Source organism: Macrotis lagotis, chromosome 1 (genome assembly GCF_037893015.1).
Source record: "Macrotis lagotis isolate mMagLag1 chromosome 1, bilby.v1.9.chrom.fasta, whole genome shotgun sequence".
NCBI lineage: Eukaryota > Metazoa > Chordata > Mammalia > Peramelemorphia > Peramelidae > Macrotis > Macrotis lagotis.
Window position 1 is genome coordinate 916,053,567 of NC_133658.1, and position 27,199 is coordinate 916,080,765.

Here is a 27,199-nt window from a genome sequence, read left to right on the forward strand (position 1 = left end):
TGGTAAGGTAATGGCATTAAGTGGCTTGCCCAAGGCCACACAGCTAGGTCATTATTAAGTGTCTGAGGATGTATTTGAACTCAGGTCCTCCTGACTCCAGGGCCAGTGCTCTATCCACTGCGCCACCTAGATGCCCCTCTAATGCATTGCTGATGCAATCGTGAACTGAACCACCCATTATGGAGGGTAATGTGGAGATGTCCCAAAGGACTACAAAATCCTTTGATCTAGCAATATCACCGCTTGGTCTGAATCCCAGAGAAACAAAAAACAAAAAGGGCAAAGGACACTTTTGTACAAAAATCTTTATAGCACCCTTTTTGCACGGGATTTATCAACATTGGGTTTCAATTATTTTAGGTCAGTTGTTCTTTCCACTGACCATATTAATCATTAATAAGCACCTATTAAGGACCAACTATGGACCAGTTACTCCCCTAGGCCTTGATAATTCAGGAACACAAAAGATGGGAGGTTACAATCGACTAGGAGAGACACGCAAACAAATACATGCAAAGCAACTTATAGACAGGATAAATAGGAAATGCTATGGTTTGTCCTACATCCTTGAAGAGCAGGACATCACGGAGGTGAGAGTGTGATAAGCACGGGAATTGGATTTGAGTTGGGTGGGGGTGGGGGGCGACGCTGAGTCACCAGTCCCACTTTCTCCACTGGAGCCATCCACTAGTCCAGTGACCAGATATGAATCAAGATGATTAGAGATTGCCCTGGAGGGGAGGCAATCAAAGGTAAAAGACTTGCCCAAGGTCATAGAGCTAGTATCAAATATCTGAGACTGGATTCAAACTCCTGTCCCCCTTATCCCGAGGCCAGGGCACTATCCACTGTGCCACCTGGGTGTCCAAATAGGAAATAGTTAACAAGGAGAGACACCAGAATCAGGAGGGGATGGGAAAGTTTTCCTGCAGATGGTGGCACCTCTTGACCCAGGTTTGTGTAAGGCTTTCCATGCTTCTTCCTATTCATCGCCATTCCTACATTCACAGACCAGTTGTTACAGCCTTTCTCCAATCAATGGGCATCCACTTTATTTCCATTTCTTTGCCATCAAAAAAAAGGGCCACATTTAACATTTTGGTATATAGAGGGGCCTTTCTTTGTTTGGGGTCTGTGCCAAAGGGTCTGGGCACTTTTCCAGAATGACTGGGACAGTTCACAGTCCCCACAATGCATGGGTGGTTCATGATGGGGTACCTCAGTACACAAAGTATTGAGTGGGAGTCAGGGGTCAGTCACCCTAGGAAAGTCAGTATTAAATGAGCTCATCCCATGCTTTTTAACCATTTGGTCATTTTTGCCACTTTTTCTGGATGTAGGGGGACATTGGAGTGGGGTGGGAGTGGGGGGAGGGGAGGAGAGAAGGAAGGTGACTGAATTTAAACCCAGACTTTGAACAAACATTTAAAGAAGTAGTAATGGGAGGGGAGGAGCTGAGGCTGTAGGGAACTGATAAGGGGCTTCTAAATTTGTGGACTTTGCTCAGCAGTTTGAAAATAGTTGATGACTCATAAGTGTTTCTCAACTAATAAACATTTATGGAATGAGGGAAAGAGAAAGGGAAAGCCAGGATATCTCTGAAGTCGGGGCCCTTCCAGGACTGGTGTCACCCCTCTTCTAAAATAAGGAAGTTTGGAAGAGAGAAGTGACATCCCTCCAAACTCAACTCCCTTCCCTGGTAGAACTGGAGGAACCAGTTCTGCTTCCCCCCCGCCCCTCAGGAGAACTCTCCCTTTCCCACCTCACCCCACCCTGGCTGGAGGGTGGGCTCTGAGATCCCAGACATCTTGGCCCTGCCCCCTTCTGCCTACTCCCTGGAGAGGCCTTTGTCTGGCTCTGGAGGGGTGAGGGACAAGAGGAGTCAATGCCCACCCACGCAGATGCCCCAACTGATCTCAAGATCCGGTGCCACCCCAGAGGGATGGCAAAGGCTTGCTGAGATGGTGAGATAGCTGCAAGTTTCTCTCATTGCCTGGCAACAAAAGGATGAGGCTGGTCCGGAGGGAAGGAACAGCCTTGGGGCGGGTGTAACTCCATCTCCCCACCCAGAGCTCTCTATTGGCCAGACCTAGTGAGGCTTGGGGGAGAGAGAACTGCTCTACAGGAAGACGGGGACCCAGCCTAGCAGCCAGGTGAGTCACGCCGGGAGTTAAGGCTCAGCCCTGACCCTTCTCCCTGGGTACCCCCTGGCTCCTCCTTAATACCTCAGACTCTGGTTCTGGCTTCTTTCCACAGCTATGTGGGTCCCTTCTCACCGACAACTGTGCTGGGCCTTCCTGGGGGCCTCACTCCTCTCCATTACCTCCTTCTTTTTCCACCTCTGGAAAGGCACTTTTTCTCCCAACCTGGTTTTCTCTGTTCTGTGTGGCAAGCAATGCCCAGGCATAACCCAAGTGGCACTCTTCTGCCTGCCGGGGACTTCCCAAGGCCCCAATGGTTCTCTGACCCTCCACAACCTGACAACCAGCTCTGAGCCTGGTATCTGGACTATCCAGCCGGAGGGGCGCTTTGGAAACCAGATGGGCCAGTACGCCACCCTCTATGCTCTGGCCAAGCTCAATGGGAAGCAAGCCTTCATCCTGCCAGACATGCATGCCACCTTGGCCCCCATCTTCAAGCTCACCCTCCCAGTGCTAGATGCTGAGGTGGCTGCCCGAGTACCCTGGCACCACTACCCTCTTCGAGACTGGATGGCGGAGGAGTATGCTCACCTGGGTGGCCGGGACACGCTGCAGTTTACTGGCTACCCCTGCTCCTGGACTTTCTACCACCACCTCCGGGCCGAGATCCTCCGAGAATTTTCCTTGCACCGTCATGTCCGAGAGGATGCTCAGGCTTTCCTGCACTGGGTCCGCCGAAGCCGGGGCAAGGGAAGAAAACTCACCTTTGTGGGGGTCCACGTCCGCAGGGGCGACTACGTGGAGGTGATGCCCAAGCACTGGCGAGGCGTGGTGGCAGACCGGACCTATCTGGAGCAGGCCCTGGCCTGGTTCCGGGCCAGATACCCCAATGCCATTTTCGTGGTGACCAGCAACGGGATGAAGTGGTGCCAAGAGAACATCGACGCCTCGAGGGGCGACGTGGTGTTTGCGGGGGATGGAGATGAGACGGCGCCTGGGTCAGATTTTGCCTTGCTGACTCAATGCAACCACACCATCATGACCATCGGCACCTTTGGCTACTGGGCAGCCTACCTGGCCGGGGGGCAGACCATCTACCTGGCCAACTACACCCTCCCGGACTCCCAATTCCTTTATTTATTCAAGCCTCAAGCGGCCTTCCTGCCAGAATGGGTGGGTATCCCTGCAGACCTCTCCCCACTCTTGCACTGATGTGCTGTGGCTTCAGTGGTTTTCAGGACTGTGGAGCTCTCAGGTTTACAGACAAGAGGGGAGTCCCAGGATCTCCCCTTCATGTCCTCAGGTACCCTCCTGGATGGCTCCGCCTCCCGCCAGTGAGAGACCCCCCCCCCCCCCGGGCTAGCCCTTTCTCCCTGCTGATAGATGCTAATGCACCTCATTCCGAAGAGCACAGGACAGGAGCGCTGGAGGACCCCCGGGAAGAGCCCCACAATGGAACCGAACCGTTAAGGCTGACCTCTCCCAGGCCCTTTGATGGGGGCTGAGGGAGGGACTGACAGGCCAGAAGAGAGGGCCAGGGCACCAAGATGGGGGCCCCCCGCTGCCTCAGTTTCCCGACCTGGGCCCCCAGAGGAAGGGACTCAGCCCCTCTCCCAAGGCCCAGGGAGCCGGCAGGAAGAGCGGAGAGGCAGCCTCCCGGATGTTTCTCAGGGATTTCAATAGCAGACATTTTATTTAAGGAAAAAACAAAGTTAATAAAAAGATGTCCTTGTTTCTAGAACGTTCTGCTCGTTCTTTGGGAAGGAAGGGCCCCGGGTGGGGGGCAAGGAGTTCCCGCAGTTTGGGAGGGAGGCTCCCCTCCCCGCCACCCTCACTCTGCAAAGTGGGGAACTCCAGGGGCTCCCGGGAGTGAAGGGCCCGGCCCCCCCAGAACGCAGAGGCAGGACAGGCGGAAGCTGGGCCTCAGACTCCGTGCCCCTGTACCACCGCCCCCTCCCCAGTGCCTGCCCCGGGACCCCCGCCCGTGCCCCACCCAGCCCTGCCCTGCCCGCTCTCCCAGGGCCCCCCTGCAGCGCTCCACGAAATAGACTACATTTCCCAGAAGCACCCTGGGCTCGGAGCTCGCTTCCTCAAGGAAGCAACTGCTCCAAGGGACGCCGGGAGTCGTGGTCCCGGGGCCGCCCCGCCCCTTGGGGCAGCCCTAGGGCGTGGGAAAGGTGGAGCTGAAGGCCGGGGTGCCCACAGTCCGGCATTCCACAGCCCTGTGAAGTCACAGAAGGGCGTCCTCGCCCAGCCCCTCGGGCGCCCACCAGTCAGCGTCCAATAGAATGGGTGGGGAGAGGGGCAGAGTCCCCGGGAGTCTCCGGACCTGGCCCACACTCCCGGAATCCGATCAGGGATTTTGAGCCCCCCTACAGGAGCTCCGAGAGGAGAGGGCAGCGGGGTCCTCACCCCGCCAGGTTGCCCAGAAGCCGTGGGACTACAGCTCCCAGCAGCGCTAGGGAGCCGCGCCTTCCCGAAGGACCGCGTCCGCGAGGCGCGCTGGCTTATGGGTGATGTAGTCCGGGCCGCGCGCCAGCAAGGTGGGCGGTGGCTTCCCGGGCCCGGGCGAGGCTGACCCCGCCCCGCTCCCCGAGGCCCCTCCCAGCTTCCCCGGGACAGGAGAGGAGGAGGAGGAGGAGGAGGAGGAGGCAAACCCGGCCTCTCACTTTGGGGTGCTTTGGGGTGTTTTCTATCTCTAAGCGGCACTTCACAGTCCAGGCCCAGGAGGGCGCCCCCGGCCGAGGGGCTCCCGCGGGGCTGCGGCCGCCGCCACGGGCCGGCTGCGGGGCGGCGCGCTGCCCCTGGGCTGCCTGGTCTTGGTGCTGTGGCTGGGCCGGCGCCGAGCCGGGGGCTGCCTGCTCTGCGACCCCGTCGTGGTGGCGGGGCTGCGGGCCCTGGAGCGCGACTACCTGCCCAGCCACCTGAACGTCAGCGCCGAGGTCCTGCGGCTCTTCGTCAGCCGCCTGGAGGAGACGGTGCGCCAGTTCGCGCCCCTGCCCGGCCCGGACTACCGGGGCATGCTAGGTGAAGCGCGGCCACGCAGCCGCACTGGGCCGGGCGGGGCCGGGCGGGGCCGGGCGGGGCCAGGCGGGGCCAGGCGGGGCCAGGCGGGGCCAGGCGGGGCCGGGACCCACGGCCCCGCCCCGCCCCCTGCAGATGAGCCCACCCTGAGGAAGGCGTCCTGGGCCTTTCTGAAGGAGCTGAAGCGGATCCGAGACAGCGACCTCCGAGGTGCGCGGGGGCTCGGGGAGCGGGCCGTCGGCCGGGGGAGGGGGTGTCGGGAGGCTCACGGACCCCGCGCCCCCTGTCCCGCAGACAATTTACTCCTGAAGGAGCTCGTCTGGACGCTGCATACGCAGAAGGAAAATTTCGCCCACTTGGTTGGGGAATTCCAGAGGCAAAGTGAGGAAGCGTCCCGGCCTCTCCCCTCCCCCACTCGGGGGCTCTATTGCCCACTGACCCATTGCCAAGACCCCAGGAGAGCTCCGGGCTCTTTGCTCCCACGCCCTCCAGGAGCCTGCCTTCCTCCCCAACTCGAGGGGTTCCCTCAGTCCATTGCCAAGACCCCAGGAGAGCTTCGGCCTCTTTGCTCTCGTACCTTTGGGGAGCCCGACTCATTCGAGAAATCCCTCACCATTCCCCCCTCCCTTTGGGGAGCCTTGGGTCACTTGCTCTCCTCCCTCCCTCCCTCCCTCAGAGAGCCCAGCTCTTTCTTCGGAAGGGGCTTCAGGTTCTGGGTCCCAGCCCCACTCTCTCTAGCGTCCTCAGCTCTTTGGGGGACCCAGGAACACAGCCCTCGCCCCTTGAGTAAAGACGGATCTCTTCTTCCCCACAGGTTTTTGTCCCAATAAATGCGGTGAGCGCCTGGTCCTCCTCCACGCCTTCCCCTCCCCGCTCCAGTTCCCGCAGCTCTTCAGGTCCCGTCCTTGTCTCAGGCATTAGGGATCCCTCCCAGGCCCCTGTCCCTGACCCCTCTCCCCTTCTCCCCTTTCCGCCGCCCCTCGCAGGCCTCATGTTGCAGACCCTCATCTGGTGCTTGGAGTGTGAGAAGCAGGTTCACTCCTGTCATAAGAGTTACGACTGCGGGGGTGAGCGTGGAGCAGAGTGTGGGACCGGGGCTTGGGGTGAAGCGGAAGGCTGATAGTCCCCCCCCCCCCATCTACAGTCCAAAACGTGAGCGTGACAGAGAACGAGGACATGATCTTGGACTGCGAGCTGAGCTGGCATAAGGCAGCGGAGGGGCTCACCGACTACAGATTCTATCGGGTACTTGAGGGCTCCATGGACTCCGGGAGTGGCCCCTCCTAGGAACCCTTCACCGGGGATCCCTCATAGGGGACCTTCCCCTTCGATTCCCAGGGAACCCTCTTCTTCCCTCAGTGACCCAAGGATCCCATAGCGTCCAATTGGGACCCGAGGTCACAGGGGCAGCTCGGGTCCCCCAGTTGGGCCTGGCCCTCGGCCCTTAGGCCACCCGTCGCCCCTGAGGACTCCAAGTCGGGCTGCGGGGGCTGTCCTGACCCCTGCGGGACTGTCCCCGGGGGCTGGGGCCAGGTCTGGCCAAATGGCTCCGAAGTCCTGATAAGTCACGGCGAAGAGTCGGCCCTGACCAAGCCCATGGTCTCCTTGGAGGACTCGGGTGTCTATCGCTGCGTCTTGGGCACGGTCCGAGTGGAGAGCCCGGCCACCGTCATCACCTACCGCGTTAAGGGTCAGCCCGGCTTTATCCCAACTGCACCTGCACCCGCCTCCTGGGGGGGGGGAGCGCAGCCGATAGGGGCGGACAGCGCTGGGGTGGGGGGTCCTGAGCCTGCATCGGCCAGGCCCTAAGGCGGGGGGGGGGCTGGGCCGAGTTCCTCCTCACCGACCCCTCCCTGCAGTCATTCCCGAAGGGGAGAAAGACTTCCGAATGCCACTATTCTGGTCCCAGTCCAAGTACTGAGACCAGTGTACGCCGGAATCCGGTCGTGGGTCCGAGTCGAGCCCCCAGCCTGACACTGGCCATGCCGACCGGTCAGTGGACTTTCTTTGGTCCTAAGCCCCGCCCCACAGTTGAGCAGGAGTCCGTTGGGATAGAAGACTCCACGTCCAGGATTCCTCTGGCTTCCACCATAAAAGGCTCGACGGCTCCCGACTCGGGGGTCGAGGACGGCTCGATGAGCGAAGCCGGGCAGTGCACGGACCAGGGCGACGTCATCGCCGATTCAGGCCAGAACGCAGCCCGAATCCTTAACATCACCCTGATCGGGCTCGTCGCTGGCGGGGCGGTAGCGGTGCTGGGGAGCCTGGCTCTGACGTGAGCACTGGGAACGGCCCGCGATGGGGGGGGGGGGCGCGCGAAGGGTCGGGGCTTCCCCCAGGGGACTGCCTGCCTCACCTGCTCCGGCCTCCCTTTCAGCCTCTTTTGCGCCCGCCGAGCGGGCCCCGACTTGGGCAGGGCCGGGAAGCAATGACAAGAGAATCTCAGCCACCAGTGCTCCTGGATGGACCCGTCGGCTCCGGGGTACCCCCCACCCTTCAGTCAATAAAAAAAAATGTCTTCTTTCTCTGTATCTCTGACTCAGTCCGATAATTCAGATCCGGGAGGGGCCTTCCGGATCTCCGAGGGCGCGGGCCTGGCTTCCAGAGGGGCTTGGGGACCAAGTCACTTTCGGTCCGGAGGGAGGTGCCGCTGCGCCTGGGATGGCTGGGTCCCCAAAGGGGCGGAAAAGGAAGAAGCAGATTTGGTCAAGCGCTGGGGGGCGCTGGACGCCCGGGTCGTGCCCGTCCAAGCTGGGCTTCGCTCCCCTCCCCCTCCCCGCCCCTGACAGGACGCCCCCTCCCCGCTCTTCCTGCCCGGCTTCCTCTTGCCTTTTCCTGTCCTGTTCCCACCCAGAGCCAGGAGCGCCAGGATCCAGGCGGGAGCAGGACCCAAGCCTCACCTCGGGAGCCACAGGCCGCGGCCTCGGGAGGAGGGTGAGTCCCCGGTGGCCAGAGTCTCCAGCCCCTTGGGGAACGCGGCGTCCCTTCCCGTGACCCCCTCTCACTCGAGAATCCAGAACGTCTGACATTCCCCTAGGAGATGCTGTCCGGCGAGCGGAAGGAGAGCGGGAGCCCCCGCTTCGGGAAGCTCCATCTCCCCGCCGGCCTCTGGATCAACTCCCCGCGGAAGCAGCTGGCCAAGCTGGGGCGCCGCTGGCCCAGCGCGGCCTCAGTGAAGTGAGTGCGAGCCCCATGTTCAGGGATCCAGGAGTCCCCATCCCCTTTGCCCTACTAACCTTCCAGGGATCCAGGTAGTTGGAGATCTGCGACTCCCCCCCCCCCCCTTCCTGCCTCAGGCACCTCGGTTGTCTTTCGTGAGACCTAGACGGCTGGGGGAATCCGAGCCCTCCCAAGATTGACACTACCTCCTCCTCTCGGGGTCCCAGGAGTCCATTACCCTAACTCTTAACAGATCAGTGAACCGCAAAGCTCCCCCCAAACTCAGGGTCCCCAGAAGAACCCCCCCAATCTTCAATGTATCTGACTCCCCTTTAGTTCTCCCTTGCCCCATTTCCCACGTCTCATGAGTTTCTCTCCCTCTTCTCTCTCCCCTTCTCTTCTTCCCTCTCTTCACCCCACCTCTTCATCTTCCTTTCCCTTCTTTTTTCCTTCCTCCATCTGTCTTGCCTCCTCTCCTCTCCTCTCCCCTCCCTTCGACGGTCTCTGTCTCTCTTTCCCCCTCTCCACTCGGTTCCTGTTTCTCTTTCTGATCTACACTCCTCCGTCGGTCTGTCTCCCTCTCCTCTCTGTCCATCTCTCTCTCTTTCTTTCCCCCGTCTGTCTGTCTCCCTCTCTGCCCCCTCTCTCCCTCTCCCTGTCTGTCTCACTGCTTCTCCACGGTCTGCCTCTCCTCTGTCCATCCTCCTCTCTCTTACTGTCTTCCCCCCCTTCCGTCGGTTTGTCTCTCTCTCTCCCTCTGTCCCTCTCTGTCTCTCCTCCTCCTGTCCAATTCTGTCTCTCTCCACTCCTCTATCCATCGCTCTCTTTCTCTCTGTCTCCCCCACCTCGACGGACTGTCTCCCTCTCCCTTTGTGTCCATCTCTTCCCCTCTCTGTCTCTCTCCTCTCTCCATCGCGCTCTCTCCCACGGTCTCTTCCCGCCCCTCGTCTCCCTCTCTTTCCCTCCCTGCCCTCCGGCTCACTCTGCCCCGGTCCCCGACCCGCTTCTCCCCGCCCCCCTCCCGCAGGTCATCCTCCTCGGACACGGGCAGCCGCAGCAGCGACCCCGCCCCGGCCCCGTCGGGTCACTCGGGCCCGGAGCTGCGGCGGGTGGGGGCCGTGAAGGCGGCCGGGGGGGCGTCGGGGAGCCGAGCCCGGCGCATCTCCCAGCTGTTCCGGGGACCCGGGGCGGGGGCCGGGGCGGGGACGGGGGGCGGCGGCGGCGGCGGCGGCGGCGGCGGCGGGGCCCAGCGCTGGGCCAGCGAGAAGAAGCTGCCGGGGCTGGCGGGGGCCGTGGGCCCGGAGCCGCCGCCGGCCTCGTGGGGCCTGCCGGGCTTGGGCGGCCCGAGCCCGGCCCCGGGCGTGCTGAAGATCTTCGGCTGCGGCCTGGCCTCGGGCACCAACTACAAGAGCGTGCTGGCCACGCCCCGCTCCACGGCGCGCGAGCTGGTGGCCGAGGCGCTGGAGCGCTACGGGCTGGCGGCCGCGGCCGGCCCGGGGGGCGGCCCGGGGGGCGGCGCCGAGGCCTTCGCGCTCTGCGACGCGCTGGGCCGGCCCCCCGCCGCCTCCGGGGCCGGCGAGTGGCGGGCCGAGCACGTGCGCGTCCTGGGCGACTCGGAGCGCCCCCTGCTGGTGCAGGAGCTGTGGCGCCCGCGGCCCGGCTGGGGCCGGCGCTTCGAGCTGCGCGGCCGGGAGGAGGCGCGGCGGCTGGAGGAGGAGGGCCCGGCCGCGGCCCAGGAGGACGGTGAGGCGGGGCGGGGCCGTCTCCCCACTCCCCCTCCCCCGTCCAGGACCCCCTTACCCCCCTCCCTGGGGCTGGTTCTTCTCTCCCCATTTCTCGCCCTCCCCCTCCCGCCCCGGACCCCCTCCAGGTCCCCCTCCCTCTCTTCGCCTCTCTCTTGTGCTTGGCTTCTCTGAATCTCTGCCCCATCTCCCCCCACTCCCGGATTCCCATGAGACCTCTGTCTGTGGATCTGGCTCCTCTTTATTTCTCCCTCTTGTTTCGGGGTTCTCTGCGTCTTTGTCCCTCCCCCACCCCGTCCTGGGGAGGGTCTCTGTCTCCCCAATCTCCCAAGGTCTCCTCTCTCTCTGTCCCTCCTCCCTGCTCAGCATCTCCGTCGGGTGAGGTCTCTCTGTCTCTGCCCCTTTCTCCTCGGGGTCTGGGGGTCTGTCTCTGACCCGGAGCGCATCTCTTTTGGGGTCCATGTCCTGCAGGCCTGGGTGGCTCCTCGTGGCGGCCCCCGAAGAGTCGGTCGCGGGCAGCATCGGGCCCGGGTCCGGGCCCTGGGCCCGGCCCAGCCCCCAGCTCGACTTCGGGCCCGGGCTCGGGCCCCAAAGAGAGGTCGGAGAACCTCTCCCTGAGGCGCAGCGTGTCCGAGCTCAGCCTCCAGGGCCGTCGGCGGAGGCAACAGGAGCGGCGGCAGCAGGCGCTCAGCTTGGCCCCGGGACCAGGGGAGCCCGGCTCCCCCTCACCCGCTTCAGCCCCGGCTCAGTCCGACTCCTTAGACGCCAGCGCCGACTGGGACCAGCTGGTGCAGTGTCTCATCCAGCCGCCCTCCAACCGCCCATATTTCCTCATGCTAAAGGGTTACCGAGAGGCACAGGTGAGGCCGCCCCGACGGCGGGACTGCAGCTCCCAGAAGGCGGAAAGATTCTTTATAAAGGGAGGGGTTGGGGACGTGAAAATCTTAGAAGAAAGAAGCGAGATAGAGTCCATTTAGAACTGGAAACGGGGGCGGGGGAGCACAGCTTACTAAAGGCAAAGGGAGAGAGTCTTCTCTGATGTAGCTGTTCCATTATTTGGGCGGGGGGGGGGGGATGAGAGATTCCATTTAGGGAAGGAGAAGCTGTCTGGGAAGAGCCCACCAGCCTTATGAACTGGTTAGCCAAAGGTCATTCATCGGAGCCTGGCTCTGCCCTAGGTCCTGAAAGGAGGATGGGGAGGAGACCGGGTCAATATGCATGAGGTCCCAACCCCCTGGTCCCTTCTCATTCTCCAGGAGTTCGTGGTGTATGTGATGACTCGGGAGCAGCACGTGTTTGGACAGGGTGGGGGGAGCTCAGGGACCCGAGGAGGGCAGGCCCCCCACGTGGACACCTTCCTGACTGCACCTGATATCCTGGCCCGTCACTGCACCGTGAGGGCGGGAGCTGAGGGCCCGGCCCACGTGCGCCCGGCCCGGGGTGCTGCTGTCACCCACAATGGGGGGCAGCTACTTCGGGAAGCCGAGTTGAGGCCCGGCGACCTTCTGGGTCTGGGCGAACACTTCCTTTTCCTGTACAAAGACCCCCGAGTGGCTGAGGCTGCTCGGCCACCCTGGCTGCCAGCTCGGCCTCTGGCTGCCCCGCCAGGCCCGGGCTGGGCATTCTGTTGCCGCCTCTGTGGACGAGGGCTGCAGGAGCAGGGGGAGGCCCTGGCGGCCTATCTAGATGGTCGAGAGCCCATCCTGCGCTTTAGACCTAAGGAAGAAGAGGCGCTCCTGGGCGAGATCGTGCGGGCTGCAGGGACAGGGACGCAGCTGCCCGCCCTGGGCCCTGCTACTCTGCTGGCCATGTGCGTGGAGCATTCTGCTCGAGAGCTGGAGCTTGGCCATCTGCCCCGGCTCTTGGGTCGGCTAGCCCGACTGGTCAAGGAGGCTGTCTGGGTGAGGTGGCATCCTTGGGGTGCTTCCTTAGGGAGGGCACCAGGAGGGTTAGGGAAGCAGCTCAGACATGACCCCAAGGGAAAAAACACATCTTGCCATCTTAGAATCGTAGAACAAACATTAACTGGAAATCAGTGCCCTGAATCTGGAAGCGGATGTGATCCAATATTCATAAAAGAAAACTCCAGCTGCAGCTTTAAAACTTCCAGTGAGAGTGACCCCATGACCTCCCAAGACACCTCATTCTACGCTGGGATTGGGGGAGTTGACTCTGATGGTTAGGTTTGCTTTACAGCTGTAGTTATCTTTCTTTCTCCAACTTCCATCGTTGCTCGATAGAAATAGTCTTGGCATCTTATAATCATGGACTCAGGATCAGTTCCTCAAGGGAACTCTTAGAACCTTGAAGTCATATAACATGACCCTGGCAATCTTGGACTCCTAGAAATTGGAACTTCTCTTTTTAACGAAAACTTTAACTTCTAGAAACTTAAATCCCTAGAATTGAAGACTCAGCATCTTGAACAGAGACTGTGGATTTGAGCTCATATAATCTTGGACTTTTAGAACCTTAGCGTTTTTGAAACTTGCACTTTTAGAACTTTCAACCCAGAATTTTGGATAGGATTCATTGGGCTCAGAATCTTAAATTGTTGGTGGTCTTAGATTTTTGATGTTCATAATCTTATATTCTTGAGATCTTGGATTCCCAGAATCTTGGGTTCAAAATCTCTGGATCTTGGAGTAACAAAATCTGGCAGACTGAGTTATAGAATCCAGGGACATGTAGGAACTTGGACTAAGATGATCTTTTAACTGTTGGAATGTTAGACATAACTTTGAGCACAAACTTATTCACATAGAATCTTTTTTTTTAGATTTTTCAAGGCAATGGGTTAAGTGGCTTGCCCAAGGCCACATGGCTAGGTAATTATTAAGTCTCTGAGTCTGGATTTGAACCCAGGTACTCCTGACTCCAGGGCCAGTGCTCTATTCACTGCACCACCTAGCCGCCCCATTCACATAGAATCTTGAACTTGAAGATTCTTTTGTTTAAGGTTTTTGCAAGGCAAATGGTGTTAAGTAGCTTGCCCAAGGCCACACAGCTAGGTCATTATTGTCTGAGGTCGGATTTGAACTCAGGGACTCTGGACTCCAGAAACATTGCTCTCTCCACTGTGCCACCTAGCCATCCCAAACTCGAACATTCTTATGGCTCAGTCATAGACTTTTGAGTTCATCATAATAATAGTTACCATTTATCTATACTTCAAAGTTTGTAAAGTGTTTTAAACATGATCTCATTTGAGCTTCATAATTGTACCACCTAGATGCCTTGAAATCACAGAATTGCATTGAATCTTAGACTTTTAAAATCTCAGACATGTGGAATTTTTGGTGCTCATAATCTTGACCTCAGAATCTGATAGAATCTTGGACTTATAGGTTATTTTATTTTCAGTTCCAGTCCCAGTTCCAGTTCCCATCCTCCTTCCTTTCTCTCCATTTGGGAAAGCAAGAAAAACAAAACCTGTTACAAACATATAGTCAAACAAAATTAATTCTCACATTGGTCTGATGAGACCTTGAATTTTGGAATTATATTGACTCATAATTTTGAGTTCTTTATGCATCTTAGACTAATAAGACCTTGGCATTATAAGATCTTAGACCGGGGCAGCTAGGTGGCACAATGCATAAAGCACCGGCCCTGGAGTCAGGAGTACCTGAGTTCAAATCCGACCTCAGACAATAATGACCTAGCTGTGTGGCCTTGGGCAAGCCACTTAAGCCCATTGCCTTGCAAAAACCTAAAAAAAAAAAAAGAACTTAGACCATCTGAATATCATAGGATTTTAGAAGTTTGGATAGGTGGAACTTTGGAATTATAGAATCTTAGATACAGGATGTCATCTCAAGGTTTTAGCATATTTGATTTAAAGTCTTAATTGTATAGGTTGTATTTTTTTGTCAGAAAAAAGGGCCCTTAAAGGCCACCTATTATCACCCTTTATTTTACTGAGTCAAAAAGTGAGACACAGATGGGTACTCCCCATTGAAGGCAGAATGAAGGATATAATGGGGTATGGGTGAGACCTGAATTCAAAGGCATGGGGAATCTCCTCCCTTGCTACTTTGATGCCCTTCCCTTTGTAAAAGTAAGCAAACCTCACCTTATCTACCACTCCAGTTCTCAGTCACTTGACCCACAACCTCTTGCTGCCCCAACCTGACAATTTCTTGCTTTGTCTTTTTGCTCTTATCAGGAGAAGATCAAGGAAATTGGGGACCGACAGCCAGAGAAGTAAGATTCCTTTTAGGGTTGTGAGGGTCAGGGATGGAGGGTTTCTGGGCGTGTCATCCAGCCTGTGGAGGCTGTTCTTGGATCCCCTCAGAGTTCCCTGGGTGGTTCCCCACAGCCAGCCAGAGGGGACCCTAGAGGCACCACTCAGCATTGAGGCAGTGGCAGCTGAACTTCGACCATTGATGTCATGGATGGCAAACACCACCGAGCTGCTCAGCTATGTGCAGGAGAAGGTTTTGGACATGGAGAAAGAGGCTGATCAGGAGGGTGAGATGAAACTGGGTGTGCTGGCCCTCCAGGGACCCAGGCATCCCCAACCTCTCAGGGATAACTTTCTCCCCCCCCCACCATCCAGGCTCTCCCCTTAGGGTCATTATAGGATGGCCCCAGGCATCTTTCTGGTCAGTGTAATCTACAGTTTAGGGACGAGGATCCCCTTCCCCTAGGTATGAGCTAGCTTCTGTTTTCCATCTTCCAGGGACAAGTGCTTCTTGGCCAGCCCCACCCCACCCCCCACCCCAGGGACCTAGGCAGTCAGCAGACGACCCACATCTCCTACATTTTTCCATCCTCCGTCATAGCCTTCACACCATCATGAGAGGGCAATGGACCCTAGCCACCATTTATCCTCAGCTTTCTCTTCTATCCCAGGCCTGTCATCAGACCCCCAACTCTGCAGTGACCTTGAGCTGTGTGATGAGGCTATGGCCGTGCTTGATGAGGTCATCATGTGTACCTTCCAACAGTCAGTCTACTACCTCACCAAGGTGGGTTCAGCTCTCACTTCCTGCCCTGTGACTAACCTCCTCACAGTTTCAGGGTCCAGAGCCCTGCCCTCCCTTCCTGTTCACTTGAAGGTGCTCGGACCAAGTGGGTCTCAATTCTCCCTGGTTTTTTGGCTCATCCTGTCAGTCTTTTGGAGGCTGGCCCTCCAGGGCCTCCTTTCCTGCGATTGCATGTCCCTGTGCTGTGCTTTTACTGCTGCTTCTCTTAGGTCATTTCCTGTCCCTGGACTTCGCTTGCTACTGTTCTGCCCTTGCTTCCTTCAGTAGGCGTTGACCTTTCTTTCTGCCACCAGCAGAAGTGGGGACCAGTAAGCCCTGGTTGGGGTGCTGCGGGCCTTGGGGCCATGTATTACCCCTCTCTAGGCCTCCGTTTCCCCTCTGGATACTAGGAATGGATGATTTCTGGCTCCCGCCCCAGCTGGGATGGTCATTCCCATTCTGAATCAGTTTCCTGTTCCAGAAGAGTTGGCCATCCCATTTCCTCTGTGGGTCTGTCTCCCTGGCCGTCCTGACTCAAACCAACTTCCTCACTCCTTCTCCCCTCAATTGTCTTTCCCCTTTAGAGGAATTCAGGAAACATGACCCTGTTCCTCTCTGGGCCTCAGTTTCCCCCTCAGTTTAGGCCATGTTGCGGTCCTTTGACCTTTCATCTTATTCGGATCCTTGGGGTGGGGGTGGGGAGGCTTGGGCAACTTTTTTCCTGCCCCAAGTATTAGTCTCTAGGCTAGGGGCTGGCTGGGAGTCTCCGTCTAGCTTTTTACTGTCTTTCTCTGCCCCCTTGTGTTCAGACGCTGTACTCCACACTGCCAGCGCTTTTGGACAGTAACCCTTTCACTGCTGGGGCAGAGCTTCCAGGTCCTGGGGCAGAGTTGGCTGCCATGCCCCCGGGGTTGAGGCCCACCCTAGAGGTGTTCCAGACAGCTTTGGAACTGACCCGACAGTGTGAGCTGCATCCAGACCTGGTGTCCCAGACTTTCGGCTACCTGTTTTTTTTCTCCAATGCATCTTTGCTCAACTCCTTAATGGAGAGGGGTAAGCATGGCGTGCGGGGGGGGGGGGGGGGGCAGAGAGGTAAAATCCAAGGGATCTCTGAGGTAAAGGGTTATCCCTCTCTTGCAATCACTGGTTCTTGTCTCCTTCACCCCTTCTCCAGGGCAGGGCCGTCCCTTCTACCAGTGGTCTAGGGCAGTGCAAATTCGGACCAATCTGGACCTTGTTCTGGACTGGCTTCAGGGTGCAGGGCTGGGGGACATTGCAACTGAGTTCTTCCGAAAGCTTTCTATGGCTGTCAACCTACTGTGTGTGCCAAGAACCTCCCTGCTCAAGGTAATGAACCCCACATTGGGACAGACAGGTGGGTAGGTGGGAAAGCAGGTGAAGTATTCACCAATAAGCATTATTAATTAAGCATCTAGGGCTATAAAGACAAAATGAAACAGTTCTTCATCCCCATGAAGCTTACATTTTATGGGATAAACAACATTTGCCCATAAAATACAGACTATGTGAGCAGTCCGAATGAATGGAGGGATCAGGAAAGATATTGTTCTGTAAATGGTTAAAAAAAAAAGATTCTAAGGACAGAGAAGTGTGTATTCTAAGCAGCAAGAATGACCAGGACAAATCTATTGGGCCTAAAGGGAAGTCAGAGTCAGAAAGATGGGGCTGAAGTGGACAACAAGGAAGAGAAAGAGACCAGGTTTGGTCTGTCCCAATTTGGAATCCCAAGGATTTGGAATGGTTAGAGATGGTCACACCCTTCTTAGAAGTCATGGGACAATTACCTAGCTGTGTGGCCTTGGGCCAGCCACTTAACCCCATTGCCTAGCAAAAACCTAAAAAACTAACCAACCAAACAAAAAGAAGTCATGGGACTACTGACTTACTGTTCCTACAACAAGAAGAGTGGGGAAAGCCTGAGGTGGCACATAGATGTTGAGAGAGATGCCCACACTGGCAGGAGCTTGGTTGGGTGCCATCGTCTTGGTGGGATTGAAGCTCCCCTAGCAAGTCCCAGGGTTGAGTGGACAGAAGGAGACCAGTTCTTGGCAGCCCCTTCACTTAACTTGGAAACATGGGAGTTCAAATCCCCACCGACTCTTAAGCCCTGGGTGGTTGGGGACAAGTCCCTCAATCGTAAGCTCTGTGGGTCAAATGAAGAGGCCGGATGACCCCGGCCCGGCAGCTCTCTAAAGGGCTTCACCTGATTTCGCACCCTCACCCCACCCCCTCTTCTAGGCCTCCTGGAGCAGTCTTAGGACGGAGCACCCCACCTTGAGCCCTGCCCAACTCCACCACGTGCTCAGCCACTATCAGCTGGGCCCGGGCCGCGGTCCTCCCCCAGCCTGGGAGCCGCCACCGGCGGAGCTTGAAGCCATGGACACGGGTGAGGAGCCCCCTCCCCCAGGCCCCCATCCCCATCCCAGGGCCTCAGTGTCCTCGTCTGTAAAATGAACGAGCTGGGCTGGAGAGGCCCTGAAGTTCGCTCCCCCTGCAGCACTAGGCTGTTCTGGCACCCCACCTCCGTGGACCTGGGGCTCTTTGCTCCACAGACTGCCAGTCCCCGTTATCTCATGCTCAGAATTAGTGTTCGGGTAAAAAACTACAAGTTCCGTCCTGCCTCGCGGTAGCCGGTCGACCACAAAAAGCCGGCACCGAAAGGGTTGCTGGGGGTTGTAGTCCTCCCGGCCGGCAGAGGGAGCGGAGGGGAGGGCGCGAGTTGACCCAGTGCGTGGCACAGCGCCTGCCCCCACCCCAAGCCCTTCTGCTCTCAGACTATCCCCCTCGCCACCCCACCCAGGCGACATCTTCGAGAGCTTCTCTTCGCACCCGCCCCTGATCCTGCCGCTCGGTGGCTCGCGCCTGCGCCTTTCGGGGCCTGTCACGGATGACGCCTTGCACTCCGAACTGCGCAGGCTCCGCCGCCTGCTCTGGGACCTGGAGCAGAAAGAGCTGCCGGCCAATCAGCGCCACGCGATCCCCGTGACCTCGGCGCCATGACGGGCGTCTGCGCGCAGGGCTCGCCGGGAATTGGAGTTCCTTCCCCTCCGCCCCTCCCCCCGTCCTCCCGAGTCCGGGTCCTGCTCCTGCAAAGAACACGCGACGGCGCCCCCGGGCCTGCCGGGAGTTGAAGTTCTCGGGGCTCCTCTCCTGGGGTGCCCTTCCTGAGTGCCGTAAATTGGGGTTTTTTTTTTCCGGAGAAATAAAGGAATTCGGGGCCTGGACCACGGGCGTGTCCTCGTGGGGAACGAGCGGGGCGGGGTGTCCCAAGGGATCTCAGGCACCCCCTCCCCAACCTCATGAGGCCCCTCCCCTCCAAGGGGCTCCCCAGCCCCAGAAGCCCCCGCCCCCTCCTCGGAGACCCGAGAGTGCTTCTTCACCTCCAAGGTCTGAAATTCGGAGACCCCCCCCCTTCTCCAAAGTGTCGCTTTCCCCAGCTCCTCCCCTCCCCCCCACCCTCATCCCGGGGGGTCAGAGGGCGCTCCCCAAGACTGGGGGATTCTAGAGTCCCTTCGCCAGGGTCCATGCGCCGCCCCCACCGCCCCTTGGGTCTCCCCCGGAACTCCAAAGGCTTCTGGCCCCCAAGTCCCGCTCCGCCCCCCTGGGGAACCCCGGAGTTTCCTCGGCCCCTCGGAGTCTGTCCTCTCTTAGAGCCCCCCCACTCCGTAGCCAGGGCGCTCGGGGTCCCCTCGGGAGCCAAAAGGCCGCTTTTCTCAGCCCCAGGCCCCAGGGGACCCAGGCGTCCCAGGCCCCAGCTTGAACTCTCTTCTCCCCCGAATCTGACACCCAGCGCAGCGTCAGGGAAAAAGTTAGCGACAGGTGGCCCCTGCCCGGGCCGCGCCCCCGCACCTGCGGCTGTCCATCCCTGGCCGCCCGGGCCCTCGCCCCTCCCCCGCCCCTGCCACCCCCCCTCCCCCCGCCCGCCAGGGTCGGGGCACCGAGGCAGGGAACCTCGGGACCCAGGAGTTCCGGCCTCCCCCCTCCCCTCTTCCCCCCAGCCCGACCCCCAAGCCTGCGGAGGACCCTGTAGGCCAGGGGCTGCCGTATCTCCCCCGCAGGACCCCGGCCGGTGGCGAAGGGGCGGAGTGCGGGCAGGCCTGGCCTGAGAGGGCGGGGCCTGGGGTCTCCAGCCCTGCGGTCGCACCCGCTCCTCTCCACTCCAGCGGCCCCGATTCCACCTGGTGAGATACCCCCCACCCTTCCTCGAGGGAGAGGACGTCCCGTTCCCTCCCCTGCCCCTCACCCCCACCCCCCCCGGCCCCTGTGTTCTCGGGAACTTAGGGAGTTCAGACCCACCGTCCCCACCCGGGCGCCTGGCTTCAGGGTCCTCAGCGCCCCCATCGCTCCAGGACCCTCACTCCCACCCATTCTCTTCTCCCTCCTTCCCAAGGAACCAGGCGTCCCCAGCTCCCAGAGCGCAAAGTATCTGCTGCTCCGTCCCCCGAACTCGATTTCCCTCGGGGACCTTGACGCCCAGGCCCCCAGGGGCACAAGCGACAGTTCCCTCCCCCTCCTGGTGAATAATGCCTGCGGGGCCTGGTCCCCTAATCTGACCCCTCTGCTCGCTCCGGGAGGCCCCCACCCCCCGCCTTTCAGACCAGCTCCTCTCCGCCCCCTTCCTGGCCATGACCCTCGTTGCTTCGGCTCAGTGTTCGCAGCTCATCCGTTCCAAGTTCCGCTCCGGTGAGGGGATCTAGCCGGGGGAGGGAGGCTTGTGCAAAAATGGGGGTGCACGGGGAGATCGGGGCCCGGTCGAGGTGTTCAAGGGGATCGGAATGAAAAAGGGTCGGTGTTCAAGGCGGGAACTCTCGCTGAGAGCAGGGGCGGGGGAGTGAGAGTGCAAGGGGCCCGATGTACAAGGAATGGGGCAAAGGGGGGTACAGGTGCCAACAGGTCAACCGCGCAAAGGGCCTGTGTCCTAGGCTCTCCAATGGACGCTGTGGGCACAGGACTTCCCCCTCCCCCAAAGCCTTCAGCCCAGGCTCAGTTCCCGGCTGACCTTCGGGCTCCCCGAAGCGGGGCGGGGGCCTTGGGCATGGGGGGCGGGGCCTGATCGCCCTGACCCCCTCTCGGCTTTCCCTTAGTCCTCCAGCTCCGGATCCACCGGAGATCCCAGGACCAGCGGGAAAGTGGGCAGAAGACTGAGCAGAGTTCGACTGGGACCCAGGCCCTTGGTCACTCAGCCCTTCTCCCCGCTAATGGATCCAGGGCACCCCAGCGTTTGCCCCAAGCTCCTGCTCCCTGGGGAGCACAGGCTTCTTTTCCATCTAGGGATTCAGGTAGCTTGATACAGACGCTGAAGCTCCGAATTTCATCCTCCCTCCCCCTCAGCTTCAGGGATGGGCCTCTTCTCACCCCCGCCCCCCCCCCATCTTCAGTCCAATGCAATTAGTCTGATTATAGTCTAGGTAGATTCCAGTATCACTGAGAATTCAGATCAAAACAAAGGGGGGGTTCATTTAGCTGGAAAATACAGAACCTGGGGAGACCCTGGAGCCACATTGTGAAGAACCTCAAATGGCAAAGAGGAAATTTGTGTTTGGTTTCAAAGGTAATAGGGAGGCGCGGCTAGGTGGCACAGTGGATAGAGTACTGGCATTGGAGTCAGGAGGACCTGAGTTCAAATCTGACCTCAGACACTTGATAATTACCTAGTCTTGTGGCTTTGGGCAAGACACTTAACCCATTGCCTTGAAAAATCTAAAAAACCAAAAAAAACCCCAAAGGTAATAGGGAGCCACTGAAGTGCTAGTATAGGGCAGGAAAAAGGACAGACCAATGCTTTAAGCATATCCACAGGACAGCCACAGAAGTTTGTGGTAGATTGGACTAAGGGGTGACTTTCAATAGGGGAGGAGAGAGGGGAGGAGAGAGGGGAGGAGGGTTAAGCCATCCCTTAGGTCTCAGGGTCAATCCTTTCTTCCAACAGTGGATCCTTGGATCTCGGCCCCAGCCCCCGACCAAGCCTCCATCACCAGCTCTTCCCCCTTGTCCTGTGACTTTGGGGACCCCAAAGCTACTACAGCAGCCCTGCCCTTTTCTGGGGTGTCATTGAAGAAGGTGAGCTGGGGCCTGAGAAGTGATTGTGGCCTAATCCCTCCGTTGGGCGGTGCTCTTGGAATTCCAGACCCCAATCTTGGCGCTCCAGTTCGCTTGGGGTGCCCGGGTGTGCCTGTGGCTCCCGGTCTTCCCAAGGAAAACTCTCTGGACTACAACTCCTACAATGCCTCAGGGCCAGTACTAGAGAGTTAGGCAGGGCTTTGGCCAGAGGCTTCATGGGAAGTGTAGTTCCGGTTGGAGGAAGGGCTTCTAACCGAAATGGAAACCCCTTGACAGGCCAAAGGAGACAGTCACCAGAGGGAGCCCAGGCCCAGGTTGAAACCCCTCAAGTACCACGCTTATGTGCCCCCAGAGCACCGGGGCGGGCCAGGGCCGGGGGCAGCGGCGCCAGCCCAGGGAAGCCCCCCCGGTGAGGATGGGCAACTGCAAGGGCCCAAACAAGACCTCTCTTTGCCCAGGTGAGGTCTGCCGGGGACCCTGAGAAGCAATCCCCATCCCCCTCGCCCTTGCCCTGGGAATCTGGTCCTTCTGTGTCCTAAATCCTAGGGTGCCAGCCCTCTCCCGCACCCAGACCAGTCCAAATCCAGACCCTTAAGGGGTTCCAGACTTTCTTTAACGATGGCTCCCACTTCCCAACGGGATTGGTTCTTGTCTCCCAGAGTCCGACTCTGGAATCTTCCATTATGCATTGTAGGACTTGGGGCTCGAGACCGGGCTTCCAGGACAGCCCTACATCCCCGGAGGTCCCCCGACCAGTGACCCCTAAGCCCAAATTAGAGCTTCAGACCCTCCGACTGGAGGAGCTGACGGTGAGTTGGAGGGAAATTGGAGACCCTCCTTCATGACTCCGCTGACGGCGGACCCTTGGGAGAGCAGGTGTCCCCTCTCACAGTTCTTGAAGCTCCAGGCGCTCTGGCCCATTTTGAATCCCAGATGTTTCCTCTCAGAGCCCGCCCCAGTCAAGACCCAGGTCCCTTCCTCAAGTCTTCTTCCCAGGCTCTAGGCTGGGTCCAGCCCGACTCTCTCGGGGATTTGGGAATCCTTTGGTCCGGCCTCCCCGTCGAGGCTCCAGGCTCCCCTGTCCTAGCCCGACTCCCTCGGGGATTTGGGAATCCTTTGGTCCGGCCTCCCCGTCGAGGCTCCAGGCTCCCCGGTCCCTACCCAGCTCCCTCGGGGACTCGGGCGTCCTTCCGTCCAGCCTCCCAAGCCCCGGCCTCGATGCCCGCCTGCCCGCAGGTCTCGGAGCTCCGCCAGCAGCTCCGCCTGCGGGGCCTCCCGGTGTCCGGACCCAAACCAGCCCTGCTGGAGCGGCTGCGGGGGGCGGGGGCCCGGGACAGGCAGCCCCCGCTGCAGCGGCCAGTGCGGAGCCCCGGAGCCCGCTCCCGTCCCAGCCCAAGCTCAAAGCCCAGATCTCGTCCGCGACCTCGGACGGAGCCCCAGGCCCCTTCTAGAACAGCTGCAAAGTCTGTGAGTTCTGGGAAAGGGAGGGGAAGGGACCAGCAAGGGGGGGCTTGGGAAGGGAGAGGGAGCAGGAAGGGGTCCAGAGAGAAGCCCAGGAGAGCCCAGGTAAGGCTAGAAAGGGGCGTCCGTCGAAAGGGGAGGGACCAGGGGAGGGGGAGGGGCCACGACTGGGGGCGGGACCTGAGGAGGGATGGGGCTCGGAGAAGTGGGGAGCAGAAGAAAGGAACAGGGTGGAAGCGGGGGCGAGGGGAGGGCCCAGCGGAGAGGGGCGGGGCCGGGGCTGCGAGGGGGTGGGGCTGAGTTCTCTGCCTGTCCCCAGTCCTGGCCCCGCCCCGCCGCGCCCGCGGCCCCGCCCGCCCCGCCCGCCCCTCCCCGAGTCCTGTCCTTGGAAGAGGAGCTTCAAGAGGCCATCCGCAGGGCGCAGGTGTGGGCAGGGGGGAGGGGAGGGGGAGGGGAGGGATGTGGGGGAGCAGGGATGGGGAGGGCCGAGCCTGAGGACGGGGGCACTGACCTCCCCCCCCCCACCTTCCTCGCCCTCCCAGCTCATCCCCCATCACTCCATCCAGGACATTCTGGACGAGCCTCTGGAGGCGCCGGCAGGTGCGAAATGGATTGGGGCAACTTGGGGGGTGGGGGGGGTCTGGGCCGAGACTCGGGGGGGCTCTGGCGCAGAGGCTGGGCTCAGGGAGGGGGCAAGGAAGGAGGTCACAGGACCCTGGCTCCGAGTCCCCCACCCAAGACTGCATCTCGGGGGTCTGACAGCCTCCTCCCCTTCCTTCTCCGCTGCCCCTTTCAGAAGCTCTGCCCCCGCCCCCGTTGGACTTCCCGGGCTCCTTCGACCTCCTGTCTCCATCCCCCACGCCGGACTCCGAGGGCCTGTCCTCCGTCTTCTCCTCCTGGCCTCCCTCCCCAGCCAGCTCCCCATCTCCGGGGCCGGGGCATCCCCTGGAGGCAGCTGATTGGCTGGAGGCTCTGACCGGTAGCCCGGCTCTGGACTGCTCCGGTCCGACCCCTAGCATCTTCTGCACCGACTTCGCAGAACCCGGGACCAGCAGACTCTGGGACTTGGGCGTGGAGGAGTGGTGATGGGAACCAATGGGCCGGGACCCTGCCGGGATGAACACGCAAGAGGCAGGAGACGCAGAAATGCTCACAGGCATCCCGGCAGGAACTCACACACACAAACACACTCACGGTCACACGCAAACCATGGTAGAGTAGGGCATCCAGCAGGACAGAGAAACAGCGCCACTTCCAGAGAGAACCCCTGAAAAGCCTGCAGGGTGGCGGAGAGGAGGAGACAAGGACTAAGGAGAGGATACAAATTCAGAACTAGAGAAATGACCCCCCTGGGACCCTGAGTCGCAGAAGGGTCCTGGATCCCTTGCTCACACTGAGAGTCTGAAACTAGACAGGCCAGGGGCCAGCAGAGGGATATCGAGGAAGCCCCCGGCCTCTCTTAGCTGGCTAGGTGGAGTCCGAAAACATTCACTCATCTGTTTGCTCCTCTCTAAACCAGGGGGGCCAATCTGGTCAGCTTTCAGCACCTGGCCTGCCTCAGGTGTATAGTCCCCAATCTACCTTTCAGGAAATGCCTTAATCTCCCCAATCCTCACTTTGGAGTTCCTTTAAAATGAAGGAGTAAAACAGATCCTAAGCATCCCCCCCTTCAGAATCTGTGATTGATTTCTAGACTCACTGTGACTTTAGGTGAGACAAGTCCTGGGCCTCTGTAAAATGAGGACTTGGGGATTACCAGACCCCTGAAGCTTCAATCATCCTTGGGGAGAGGGAAGTTATACAGAAATGGGCCAGACTCTCAGTCTTCTGGTGTCTGCTTAAGCTTCCAGCTGCAGTTCTACCCATCAAGCCTCTTATCAGAACCCCAGACTGAGGCCCAGCTTGCCTCCTGGGGCTATGGGGAGAGTCCCCCCCAAATGGGCAGAACGGTGCTGGAAGCTGGCAGTTGTTCAGCTTCTTGTTGCTGGCTTGCCTGAAGACTGCACCAGGAAGGGGGAATCCAGTGACTTCAGACCCATCATCAGTGAACTGGAGGCATCTTCCATGTCCCCTTCAGCCCAGGAGGGCCAGTTAGTGGAGACCTTGAAGTCACTACCAGAGAGAGCATCAGCCCACACCCTCCATGTGAAGGTGCTCCAGCAGCATCCATTCACTACTTACCATATATCTGAGAATTTAAATGTTTGGGTTTTTTCCATTCATTCTGAGTCTGTGCTTTCATCCATGTGGAGAATTGGGATTAAAAACTACTAATATGCAAAGTTTAGTAGCAGGATTCCATTCAAGCCATTCACTCAATATTTATTAAGTGTTTGCTGTGTGCAGAACACAAGACTAGGAGCTGGGGAAACAAAACTCCCAAAGCTCCCACGTTGGTCACCACATCCATTCACTATTTAACATATATCTGAGAATTTAGGTGTTTGGGTTTTTTTTTTTTCATTCATTCTGAGTCTGCTTTCATTGTGTGGAGAATTGGAATTAAAAATCTCTCTACTAATGTGCAAAGTTTAGTAGCAGGATTGCATTCAAGCCATTCATCCAACACTTATTAAGTATTTTCTGTGTGCAGAACATAAGACTAGAAGCTGGGGAAACAAAACACCAAAAGCTCCCACAGTGGTCATCACATCCATTCACTATTTAACATGTATCTGACAGTTTAGGTGTTTGGGGTTTTTCATTCATTCTGAGTTCATTTAAGTGTTTGCTATGTGGCAGAACACAAGGCTAGGAACTGAGGGCACAAAACTCTAAGCAGGGAACAGTCATTGCTTGCCTTCCGGGGCTTTAGTCTACTAGGGAACCAATTCAACTGCACTCAACCATCATTTCATAAGGGCTCAAGGTGGGCAAAACCTTGTGGTGAGGGGCTGAGGAAGCCATAGAGTTTAGGGGCTCTGCACTCAGGGAACTCACACACACTCAGAGGCTCAGACCCCCCCTTACAACCCATCTACCATAGGGTCCAACTGAAGAGCTCTCCAGCTCCTAGACAGCAAGGAAGCTTTTCAGGTAGTCTCCAGGGCCCAGGACTAATCTGGCAGCACTGGAGGAATTGAACTGATGAACTGAAAGGAGTTTTTCTCAAAGCACCATCATTGTCATTAGGTTTTTTTTTGATGGCTCTGGATCAGACTAAGTTTCAATAGTCCTAGGGTGTTGGTTCAATATAGTGCCTCCTTATATCAAAGTGATTCTAGTTACAAGTCAGGTCAAGTCAACAAATATCTATTAAACTGTTGTTTGTCCTTCATTCTCGACATCTATGACATCAGGGAGGTAAAGCCATGACAAACATGGGGATTTGTTTTGAATGAGGGGGCACTAGGCTCAGTCATCAGCCTGACTTTCTCATCCAAAGTCATCTGGGTCCAGTGATCCGATATGAATCAAGACAACTGGAGATGGCCCTGGATGCAGTGGGAGATCTTAGTCTTTTCAAAATGTTATCAAGTAGCCAATGGAAAACAAATGATCCACAGTTTGTTAACTGAGTTCACGTAGGCAAACAATGTGAGATTCCAGCTCAAGAAACTCCATTGATTCCCTAAAAACTATCCTGAATGCCTTTTTTTCTTTTTGAGGCAATTGGCAGTGTGACTTGCCCATGGTCACACAGCTAGGTAGTATCTGGGGTCGAATTTTAACTCAGGTCCTCCTGACTCCAAAGTTGGTTCTTCCATTTAGAAAGGTTTGAGAGACATAATTTCTGGGTGATTTAATCATTTTAATAATAAGGCATGCAGGCTATTAATAAAAGGATGGTCATTTGGCCATCTCTTAGTGGGGTCACAATTTATATACTCTTTGAAAAGGAGGCATTTCTGAGGGGTGGCAATCAATGCAGATTGGATAACAATTAAAATGAAGTTCTTGGGATAGGTGACTTAGGTCACTCAAATCTTAGTCAAAGTGACATCAGTCTCCACACTACTTGTCTTGATAATAAGGACACTCAACCTTTCCCCACTGTTTGGGGAAAGGAGCAGGAATACACCCATTAGCTCAAGCTTAGAATTTCTTTTCCTATTTGATTAGATCTTGGCCTGGGTATGTCTCTAAGAGACACTTTTCACATTGGTTGGTTTCTGGAAGCAAAAGTAGAAGTGGTGGAAAAACTTTGGTCCTAATACATTGATTAGTTATGAAATATAAGTGAGAAATATTAATTTCTCCCACATGCAAGCCACTGCACCACCTGACTGTCTCTTCCCATATGCCTTTCACATCACTCACAGTCTTGACTCCAACATGTCTTTACTTCCCATTGTCTCACTTCAACCATTTTACATTCCTTTTTTTTAAGGTGTTTTTTTTTTGCAAGGTAGTGGAGTTAAGTGGCTTGCCCAAGGCCACACAGCTAGGTAATTATTAAGTGTGTGACACCAGATTTGAACCCTGGTACTCCTGACTCCAGGGCTGGTGCTTTATCCACTTCACCACTTAGCCACCCCCATTTTTACATTCCTGCCAAACTGTCTCATTTGTTATTCATCATCATAAAACAAAAGCTAGAATTTATTTATACATCTTTAAGATTAGCAAAACACATTACGAATATCTCATTTAACCTTTCCACCAACTTGGGAGAGAGGTG

At 57.7% G+C, this 27,199-nt stretch overlaps 4 protein-coding genes across 5 annotated transcripts; all 4 read left to right on the forward strand.

The window, feature by feature from the left end:
* Positions 1 to 1,549: 1,549 nt before the first annotated feature.
* FUT1 (fucosyltransferase 1 (H blood group)) lies at positions 1,550 to 3,866 on the forward strand. Its single transcript, XM_074219804.1, has 2 exons — positions 1,550 to 2,153; positions 2,257 to 3,866. Exon 2 carries the CDS (start codon positions 2,259 to 2,261, stop codon positions 3,351 to 3,353), a length of 1,095 nt encoding a protein of 364 aa, XP_074075905.1. The 5' UTR covers positions 1,550 to 2,153; positions 2,257 to 2,258; the 3' UTR covers positions 3,354 to 3,866.
* Positions 3,531 to 7,632, forward strand: IZUMO1 (izumo sperm-oocyte fusion 1). The gene is made up of 12 exons (XM_074218330.1): positions 3,531 to 3,606; positions 4,103 to 4,345; positions 4,520 to 4,684; positions 4,845 to 5,168; positions 5,301 to 5,375; positions 5,460 to 5,546; positions 5,980 to 6,000; positions 6,152 to 6,232; positions 6,310 to 6,410; positions 6,699 to 6,855; positions 7,197 to 7,440; positions 7,543 to 7,632. The coding sequence occupies exons 1-12, from the start codon at positions 3,531 to 3,533 to the stop codon at positions 7,595 to 7,597; spliced, it is 1,629 nt and encodes a 542-aa protein (XP_074074431.1). The 3' UTR covers positions 7,598 to 7,632.
* A 194-nt stretch (positions 7,633 to 7,826) lies between these two features.
* Positions 7,827 to 18,358, forward strand: RASIP1 (Ras interacting protein 1). Of its 2 annotated transcripts, XM_074219802.1 has the most exons (13): positions 7,827 to 8,099; positions 8,203 to 8,342; positions 9,352 to 10,067; positions 10,538 to 10,926; positions 11,323 to 11,967; positions 14,235 to 14,272; positions 14,388 to 14,539; positions 14,924 to 15,039; positions 15,267 to 15,365; positions 15,846 to 16,089; positions 16,211 to 16,383; positions 17,296 to 17,443; positions 17,858 to 18,358. In XM_074219802.1, the coding sequence occupies exons 1-13, from the start codon at positions 7,827 to 7,829 to the stop codon at positions 18,055 to 18,057; spliced, it is 3,333 nt and encodes a 1,110-aa protein (XP_074075903.1). In that variant the 3' UTR covers positions 18,058 to 18,358. The 2 variants fall into 2 exon arrangements, with proteins under 2 accessions (XP_074075903.1, XP_074075904.1); XM_074219803.1 differs by lacking the exon at positions 15,267 to 15,365 and having other exon boundaries at positions 17,858 to 18,355.
* Positions 18,359 to 18,956: 598 nt separating this feature from the next.
* On the forward strand, positions 18,957 to 25,897 carry MAMSTR (MEF2 activating motif and SAP domain containing transcriptional regulator). Its single transcript, XM_074219805.1, has 9 exons — positions 18,957 to 19,740; positions 20,142 to 20,336; positions 20,987 to 21,117; positions 21,394 to 21,575; positions 21,812 to 21,926; positions 22,354 to 22,584; positions 22,898 to 23,002; positions 23,121 to 23,178; positions 23,375 to 25,897. The coding sequence occupies exons 1-9, from the start codon at positions 19,683 to 19,685 to the stop codon at positions 23,662 to 23,664; spliced, it is 1,365 nt and encodes a 454-aa protein (XP_074075906.1). The 5' UTR covers positions 18,957 to 19,682; the 3' UTR covers positions 23,665 to 25,897.
* Positions 25,898 to 27,199: the final 1,302 nt, after the last annotated feature.